The sequence below is a fragment of the Marmota flaviventris genome, chromosome 10, assembly GCF_047511675.1.
Source record: "Marmota flaviventris isolate mMarFla1 chromosome 10, mMarFla1.hap1, whole genome shotgun sequence".
In the NCBI taxonomy this organism is placed as follows: domain Eukaryota; kingdom Metazoa; phylum Chordata; class Mammalia; order Rodentia; family Sciuridae; genus Marmota; species Marmota flaviventris.
The window spans coordinates 120,078,088-120,087,569 of NC_092507.1; the positions used below are offsets into that span (position 1 = coordinate 120,078,088).

A 9,482-nucleotide genomic window follows, 5' to 3' on the forward strand; every position below is an offset into this window, starting at 1 on the left:
AGCCTCAGGAACTCAGTGAGGCACTAAGCAACTCAGTGAGGCCCTGTCTCTAAATAAAATACAAGTAGGGTTGGGGTCGTGGCTCACTGGCTCAGTGGTCGATTGCCCCTGAGTTCAATCCCCGGGCACCAAAATAAATAAATAAAATAATCAGGGCTGGGTTTGTGGCTCAAGTGGTAGAGCAAGCACTTGCCTGGCACATGTGAGGCACTGGTTTCTATCCTTAGGACCACATATAAATAAATAAATAAAATATTGTGTCTGTCTACAACTAAAAATTAAAAGAAATAAAAATATAAAATAAAGGCATTCTGTCCATCTACAACTACAGAAAAAAGGGGAGCGGGGACTGGGGATGTAGCTCAGTGGTAAAGTGCCTCTTCAACCACCAGTACAAAAAGAGAGAGAGACAGAGAGAGGGAGAGAAGGAGGCACTCTGACTCCATTTCTCCACTTGTTGCCTGGGCTGGGCTCAGACTCCCTAATAGCTGGGACTACAGGAGTGCACCACCATGCCTGGCTGCATTCTTATAGTTTAAAAAACTGTTTTCATAAACACTATTCTTATTTAATCTACAACAACTCAGAGGCAAATAGAGCAGGTGATATTTTGCCAGTTTTATCTATGAGAACAGACAATTAGAAAATAGTTCATGACCAGATAAATAATAATACCAATTGAATTTTTTTTTCTTGGATCTAGTGTCTGATGGTCCAGGAATCACTTCAAGTAAAATGATAGAGCCATACTGATATAGCTATGATTGTCATCTGCCTGCCTCCCAGTAATACTCCAGATATAAGGTAGCTGGGTAAGCAAGGCAGGAAAGTTTCGGGTTTTTGTGGTGCTGGGGATTGAACCCAGGGCCTTGTGCATGAAAGAAAAGCAACTTACCAACTGAGCTATGGTATGATTCTCCCTGTGAAGATTTAAACAGGCTTAGGGTAAAAACAGGAAAGTGTTAATATTGAATGAGCAGCTATTATATGGTCACATTTTCACTTTATTGGCATGAGTTTCATAGCATCACAGAGCACACAGAGAGGTTACTAACTTCCTCAAGGTTACTTTGTAAGTACCTGAACCAAGATTTGGATACCTGAACTAACATTCTTCACATTATATTAAACTATCTTACTGGGCTTTCTCAAATTTCCCAATTATATCTTTTCCTGTTCATCTCTGCATCCTGGTCAGGTAGTAAAGAGACAAAGCAGGCTTCTGAGATTGAAGCATAGCTCTACAAAAGCAGATATGTTCTTGTTTAGATCTTTCAGAGAGCAAGGGAGGTGGTTAAATGCATTTTGAGGGGCTTCCTGAGGCTTAATGTGCAGAGATGATTAAGTGGAAAATATAGGCAGTTTCTGTTTATATTAGAACTGGAAGGAAACTGCCATCATCTGCTAGTTTAACTTCCCTCTTTCCCTGATTATCCAGCTCTGCAGAGGGAGAATAACTTTCCTTAAATCACATATCAAATTAAGGTAAAGTTCAAGAGATCTGTTGAACAACATGGTGACTACAGTTAATACTGATGTACATGTGAAAATTGCTAAAAGTATATTTGAAGTGTTCTGTCACAAATATGTAAGGTAATGGATTTGTTAATTAGCTTGATTCAGCCATTTCAAATTCTGTGTGTATATATACATTTCAAAACATCTTGTTGTACACCATAGATACATGCACATTGTTTTGGTACTGGGATTGAACCCCGTGCTGCACTACCACTGAGTGACATCCCCATCCCTTTAAAAAAAATTTTTTTTGTAGTTGTAGATGGATAGAATACTTTTACTTTATTTGTTTATTTTTTATGTGGTGCTAGCAAGTGCTCTGCGTCTGAGTTACAACTCCAGCCCAACTCTTTTTATTTTTTAAATATTTTTTTAGTTGATTTTTTAAAATATTTTTTTAGTTGTTGATAGACCTTTATTTTATTTATTTGTATGTGGTGCTGAGAAACGAACCCAGTGCCTTGTGCATGCTAGGCAAGCATGCTACCACTGAGCCACAAGCCCAGCTCCTCATTTTATTGTTTTTATAATTTATTTTTTAGTAGGTGGACACAATATCTTTATTTCTTTTTCTTTCCTTTTTTTTTTTTTGGTGGTGGTGCTGAGGATCAAACCCAGTGCCTCACTGGGTGCTAGGTGAGCACACTACCACTGAGCCACAACCCCAGCCCCCTTTTTATTTTTTTATTTGAGGCAAGTTTGCTTAGGGCTATGTTGCTTAGGGCCTAGCTAAATCTGGCCTCAGACTTGCAATCCTCCTGCCTCAGCCTCCCAAACTGCTGGGATTATAGGCCTGTGCCACTATATCTGGCTCCTTTTTTTTTTTTTTTGTAGTTATTATTTATTTATTTATTTTGGTGCTGGGAATTGAACTCAGGGGCACTCGGCCACATCCCCAGCCCTATTTTGTAATTTATTTAGAGAGAGAGTCTCACTGAGTTGCTAGTGCCTCGTCATTGCTGAGGTTGGCTTTGAACTCATGATCCTCCTGCCTCAGCCTCCTGAGCCGCTAGAATTGTTACCGTTGCTGACCGGTGACGAGTCCTTGCTTCCCCAATATTGAAGTATAACACCAGAGAAGCAAGCCGAGGCAAGGTCAGAGTGGAAAGTAGAAGTTTATTAAAGGACAGCAGAAAAGACTTCTCCCGGAGGAAGAGGAGGAAAAAGGGGACCCAAGAGATGGAATCCGTGGAAGTGCGGCTGTTTCCCCTTTTTATAGTTCCTTCAGTGATGGAATGTAGGTGGGAAGGCCCGAGGGGTGGGACACAGGTGGGCCAAAGAAGTAATCTGGGCAGGAAGGACTTCTGAGTCAGCATCTTCAAGTTTGCTGGGGGCTGTTCATTAACACTTCTTTGGGATGGGCTCTGGCCTTAGGCTTTTCCCGGACTTCATTAACATTCCCAGAGTTGTTCAACTTTTCCTGGAATTCATTCTCTACATGGCCTCCATTTTAGATCTCACTCGATATTAGACCCTATTTACCTAACTACACTGACTACCTAACTTTAAATCTGGCTTCAGAATTACAGGCCTGTGCCACCGCGCTGGCTCATTTTTTATTTTGAGACAGGATCTCACTAAATTGTGGAGGCTGACCTCAAACTTGCAATACTCTTGCCTCAACGTCACCAATAGCTAGGATTACAGGAGTGTGCCAAGTACTTGGGTATATATAAAATTTTTATATGTCAATTTAAAAATTAAAAAAATACATAAAATTAAATTACATGTATATAAATTAAAGTATAACTGGAACTAGAATTCATGTTTCCTCAGTCTGTCATTATTCCTTGTTAATTTTACTAATTACCAATAATATTTTTTATTTTTTTAATAATATTTTTTTTAAAAGAGAGAGAGAGAGAGAGAGAGGAGAGAGAGAGAATTTCAATATTTATTTTTCAGTTTTCGGCATACACAACATCTTTGTATGTGGTGCTGAGGGTCGAACCCAGCATCGTGCGCATGCCAGGCGAGTGCGCTATCACTTGGAGCCACATCCCCAGCCCCTAATAATATTTTTTAAAAAATATTTTTAATAGACCCAATGTCTTTATTTTGTTTATTTATTTATTTTATGTGGTGGTGAGGATTGAACCCAGTGCCTCACATGTGCTAGGCAAATCCTCTACCACTGAGCCACAACCCCGGTAATTACCAATAATCTTGAAAGTATAATTTGCCATAATCAAAACATAGCATGCATAATATTTCCTTGAACAATCTGGAGTTGCCTGTAATAATAACTTTTATTTAAAATTTTTTTTAGTTGTAGATGGACACAATACCTTTATTTTATCTGTTTATCTTTATGTGGTGCCAGGAATCTACCCCAGTGCCTCACACATGCTAGACAAGCCCTCCACCACTGAGCCACAACCCCTGCCCAACATTTATTTTTTAATTAAGAGCTTAACAGGCCTGGCACAGTGGTTCACCCCTGTAATCCCAGGGACTCTGGAGGCTGAGGCAGGAGAATGGCAAGTTTGAGGCCGTCCTTGGCAACTCTTGGAGGCCCTGTCTCACAATGAAAATAAAAAGTGCTAGGAATGGGAGCTAGGGATATAGCTCAGTTGGTAGAATGCTTGCCTCACATGCCAAGGCTCTGGGTTCAATCCCCAGACCCACCAAAAAAAAAAAAATGCTAGGAATGTAGCTCAATGATAGCACCCCTAGGTTCATTTCCTGGTACCAAAAACAAAACAAAAAACCAACCAACAAAAACGTGGAACAGCAATGATTATTGGTAAAATATGGCCCCCTTTCACTTATGTCTTGCTCTTGGAGTTCGATACGTTTCTTTCTTTTACACGCCCTTCCTCTAGAAGTTCTTTCCCTCTAGAGAAATTGCTGGCCTCCACATCTACAGCCTTATCTGAGGCATCACTCTGTCCCTTTTTAAGGAATGAGGCTCTTGCACCTTTACCAAAAAGAGTAGGCTGAGTCCTCTTTTGTATTTTCCTTTTTTGTACCCAATGTAAGGACAGCAAAGGACACTCATGCATGGCACAGGGCTGTGGGCCAGGAGGATCCAGGCTGGGGAAATAGTGAACGTTCTGAGTTGAAAACACTTTAGTGCATTCAAGGAACAGAAAACATAAAGAGACCAGCAGGGCCAGAGGGAGAGCAGTAGGAGATTGTGAGGCTGGAGGGAATCCTGGGGCCATGCCCGAGGCATGGTAAGTGAATGGGAGATGGGACAGTGAACTGGAGAGGCTGTTCAGTGGATAGGGTTTCAGCAACCCCTGAACTGGTCCCTCTGCTATTCCACGCCTGGGAGAAGGAAGGAGGCTGTGCAGAAGTCAGCTGGGCCAGTGGTCCTCTGGAAGGGATGCTTCTCAAGACATGTCTTCTCGCTTTTCCCGTTACCCTTTCGCCCCTCATGGGTGCTGGCGAGGTAAGGCAGAAAGAAAAATTTGTCCCAGGAAGGAAGGATTTCCTTTTGGCGCCAGAATGCACTGATGGGGTCTTGAAATCTTGGAGGTAAGACAAGGGAACTTTGGGCCCTAGCCAATCAGATAGCCCCAGAGATGTGGGACGGAAGACCTGGGAGTGCGGGGCAAAGACGGGATATCCGTCTTGCCCGCAGGGTCCCACCTCCCTCTAGCCTCGGTGGCTCGCCAGCGCCGGGCGCCCCTGCCCCGCCCCGCTCCCGCTCGCCCCGCCCCGCTCCCGCTCGCCCCGCCCCGCTCCCGCTCGCCCCGCCCCGCTCCCGCTCGCCCCGCCCCGCTCCCGCTCGCCCCGCCCCGCTCCCGCTCGCCCCGCCCCGCTCCCGCTCGCCCCGCCCCGCTCCCGCTCGCCCCGCCCCGCTCCCGCTCGCCCCGCCCCGCCCCGCCTGCTCCGCCCCCGACCGACTCGGGCTCGGATTTCTCCGGTCCCACGTCACTCCCGCCCGGGCCCCGCCCATCCGGCGCTGTCATTGGCAGCCGGGCGCGGGGACGCGGCGGCGGGGGAGGGGGCAGCCGAGGGGAGGGGGCGGGAATTCCCGACGCGAGGCCGGAACCGAGTGTACACCATGTCGTGAGACCCTCGCGAGGTGAGTGCGGGATCCCCGGGGCGGGGTGGAGATCTGCTGCCCAGGCCTCCCGGGGCCTAGGAGACGGGGTCCCAGCTCCACCTCTTCATCTGCTTCCCGCGACGCTGGCGACCTCTGACCCCGCCCTCCCTGCCGACTGCGCGGTCCGCGACCCCCGGGCCCCTGGCCTTTGGCCGTCGGCCAGGCGTTCCTGCCCGTGGCTCGCTCTTTGCTTTCCGGGGATGGCGCTGGGGAGTGGGGCGCGAGAGCGCGACCAAGCACAGTCCCGTCCTGCTCAGGTGGCCCGCGAAGCCTGCCGACTCCTCTCCACCGCACAAGTCCCCTTCTCTTCGCCTGTTTCTTTCTGGAGCTGGTGGGGGGAGGCTGGCTTCTACCTTCCTGGGGGGACCCTAGCTCCAGGTCCTGTTTGGGTTCTCTGGGGGCTCCAGATGATATATATCCACACCGGCGTTCTTGTGCCTCAGTTTCCCTCTTGTTGGCTTCCTGAACAAGTCACTTGGGAGAGAGAGTTGAAGGTGTGTAGTGGGGGGTGAGGAATGTTCCTGGTACAGGAGTGGATGAGTCACCCCCAGTTGGGGAAGGCCGGAGAGTAGCTGGAGTGAGGGAACTGCACTCTGCTGACCTCCCTTCCTCTTTCCTTGGCCCCCTTTTTTCCTGAGTGACCATTCTCCACCCAGACTGGTTTATCTTCCTAGGTCTGAGAGTCATTGGAACTATCACAACCACCATGGGGCCCTGGGGAGAGCCAGAGCTCCTGGTGTGGCGCCCAGAGGCAGTGGCTTCGGAGCCCTCGGTGCCTGTGGGGCTAGAGGTGAAGTTGGGGGCCCTGGTGCTGCTGCTGGTGCTCACCCTCCTCTGCAGTCTGGTACCTATCTGTGTGCTGCGCCGGCCGGGAGCTAACCATGAAGCCTCGGGTGAGCCTCTCCTTTCCCTGCCTTTTGGATGTTTGGAGTAGCTAATGTTCTGGGGCTGGGGAGGTAACCTAAGGAGGAGGGGAAGGCAGAAGTAACCATTACTTGGGTTGAGTAGTGGGGCCTGCAAGTGGTTCATTTGCTCATTCCCCTCTGTGTCCCCCTCCTGCCCAGCTTCACGCCAGAAAGTCCTGAGTCTAGTAAGCTGCTTCGCAGGAGGTGTATTCTTGGCCACCTGTCTCCTGGACCTGTTGCCTGACTACCTAGCTGCCATAGATGAGGCACTGGCGGCACTGCATGTGACGGTGAGCACTGGCCTTTAGCATGTGACCCAGTGTGTTGGGGCTGGTCCATGGTTTATGTGGATTTGTTCATGTGTCATTCCATGACTGTGTGCAAGGCTCTTGGTATGTGAGTCTACGAGTTGTGATAGTCTGTTATAGGGCCTAACTTTTTCTGTGTGTTCCTTACTCCTTACCAGACCCTGTGTGGCCCTTGTACCCCTTGAGACAGTGTGAGGAACCTGTTATCAGCTGTGGGTTTCCTAGTTCCAGTTGCCAGGTAGATAATAGTGCTCCAGGAGCCATCATCACTCCTGCCACTCTCAAAGGGCTGTAGAAATGTTACTTCAGGAATGGGACGTGTAGGAGGCACTTCCCAGGGGCCTAGAATTGCTAACCAAAAAGCTTTACCCTGAGGAATTGGGATGTGGAGAATGATCAAATCCAAGTCATAGAAAGCTCATTATAGGAAAAACTGAGACAGTTGGGTAGTAATGCAGGGAAGTCATCCCAAGCTCCTCCATTTCCTTTTCCCCCACTAAGACTTAGGAAGTAACACTGGACGTAATCTTCTGTATTTTGTGGCTAAATGACTATACAAGCCTGAATGTCCTGGGACACTCATGTGAGCATTTGTTAAGGTGGGCTGGTGTGCTACAGGTGACACTTTATGTATATTTACATCAGTGACTCTCAATTGGGGGTGGTTTCAGCCCCCAGAAAACATTTGGTAATGTCTGGAGACCTTTTTGGTTGCCACAGCTAGGTTGGGAAGGGGTATTGTGCTTGCTGATGGCATCTGGTGGGTAAACAATCTACAGTGGACCTAACAGCTCTATGACGAAGAATTTTCTGGCCCAATTGTTAATAGTGCCATAGTTTGAGATCCTTTGGTCACACTGTGTGTGACACCATATCGTGTTTGTTATTCTATGTCTGTCACCAAGGAACTTCATCGTTTTACGACCAAGAGTGGCTCTGTGTCTGTGTGGGACTTTGCGTAAGTGCACCTCCATCAGACTCTGCAACTGACTCCATCTCTCTCCTGCCCACAGCTCCAATTTCCCCTGCAAGAGTTCATCCTGGCCATGGGCTTCTTCCTAGTCCTGGTGATGGAGCAGATCACGCTGGCTTACAAGGAGCAGTCGGGGCCACCACATCGGGAGGAGACAAGGGCTCTGCTGGGAACAGTGAATGGTGGGCCCCAGCATTGGCATGATGGGCCAGGAGTTCCACAGGCTAGTGGAGCCCTGGCAGCCCCCTCAGCCCTGCGTGCCTGTGTGCTGGTCTTCTCCCTGGCCCTGCACTCAGTTTTTGAGGGGCTGGCAGTGGGGCTGCAGAGAGACCGGGTTCGGGCCATGGAACTGTGCCTGGCTCTGCTGCTCCACAAGGGTATCCTGGCAGTCAGCCTGTCCCTGCGGCTGCTGCAGAGCCACCTACGAGTGCAGGTGGTGGTTGGCTGTGGAATCCTCTTCTCATGCATGACACCTCTGGGCATTGGGCTGGGTGCAGCTCTGGCAGAGTCAGCTGGGCCTCTGCACCAGCTGGCTCAGTCTGTGCTGGAGGGTATGGCGGCTGGCACCTTCCTCTATATCACCTTCCTGGAAATCCTGCCCCAGGAGCTGGCCACTTCTGAGCAGAGAATCCTCAAGGTCATTCTGCTCCTAGCAGGCTTTGCTCTTCTCACTGGTCTGCTCTTTGTCCAAATCTAGGGGACTTCAAGAGAGGGGCAGGGGAAGTTAACTACCAGGTGCCCTTGTCTTCCCTCCTCTCCCCCCCGTGTGTAAGGAATAGGAAGGAATGGGGACAGGAGGTATTGAGGACCAAAGAGTTCTCTGGAAGGTAGGGATGTAGCCTTTGGAACTATGACTAATGAGAGGGAAGTGGGCAGAGAAGAAGCTGGCCTAAGGAACAAGATATGGCCAAGTCACTAGAGACATGATCAGGGGATATTAGGATTGAGACAGACCCTGATTGCTAGATCAGAAGTCCAACACTACAAATAGGGATAAGCTGACACTGGGAATGCTGGTGATGGGCACCCAGCTACTGTGTAATAAAGGTAGGGAGAGGCCCAGGGTCAGTGTCCTGTTGGCTCAGGCTCGTTTCAGCATTCTGCTGCTAGGAGTGGATCCTTCCTACTTTTCTTACCGCCTATCTTTCTCCTTCCCTTCCTCCAGTTGACTAGTGCCAAATGGTCTCTCCCTGCCAGTTTTGATAACTTCTCTGGCCTCTCCAGCTCCAATCACTCCTCTATTTTTAAAGTGCCAAACAAATCCTTTCCCTCTTTCTCAAAGCACAGCGATGTGGCACGGGGTCCTACCCAGCACCCCAGTGGAGGAGACCTACTTGCTCTTAATTTTGGTTCCAGAATCTGGTGTGGGGCAGAAATATTTGCTGGGATGGATTGGGTGAGGGGAGAGCTGCGGCCACCTAGTAGCTGCTGCACCCTAAGTATACAAACATGGTCATGGTGCCTCATTCCCGATGATAAACACTGAGCTGCCAAAACTTTTTTTATACCTGAGGAGCCCAAGGGAGAATGGTTATTTGGGGGGAGGGGGGACTGAGCATAGGGCCATATTCTGTAGAATCTATTTTACTAACTGACCTGTTTTGGGACATGTTACCCAAATAAAAAATGTTTCTATACATCTCTGTGGTATCGGATTCATTTGTCTTGGAAGAGGGTGGGCATATATATGGCCAGCCTATTGGAAGACCTGCGTCCCAGAT

At 48.7% G+C, this 9,482-nt stretch overlaps 1 protein-coding gene across 1 annotated transcript; it reads left to right on the plus strand.

Annotated features, from left to right (window-relative positions):
• Window positions 1–5,478: 5,478 nt before the first annotated feature.
• Slc39a1 (solute carrier family 39 member 1) lies at window positions 5,479–9,400 on the plus strand. The gene is made up of 4 exons (XM_027920941.2): window positions 5,479–5,554; window positions 6,250–6,468; window positions 6,640–6,770; window positions 7,802–9,400. Exons 2-4 carry the CDS (start codon window positions 6,282–6,284, stop codon window positions 8,456–8,458), a joined length of 975 nt encoding a protein of 324 aa, XP_027776742.1. The 5' UTR covers window positions 5,479–5,554; window positions 6,250–6,281; the 3' UTR covers window positions 8,459–9,400.
• Window positions 9,401–9,482: the final 82 nt, after the last annotated feature.

Coding starts and splice junctions, on each gene's coding strand:
- Slc39a1 (XM_027920941.2), top strand. CDS start 6,282: ATGGGGCCCTGGGGAGAGCCAGAGCTCCTGGTGTGGCGCCCAGAGGCA. Junction 6,469..6,639: donor AGCTAACCATGAAGCCTCGG/GTGAGCCTCTCC, acceptor CCTCCTGCCCAG/CTTCACGCCAGAAAGTCCTG. Junction 6,771..7,801: donor TGGCGGCACTGCATGTGACG/GTGAGCACTGGC, acceptor TCCTGCCCACAG/CTCCAATTTCCCCTGCAAGA.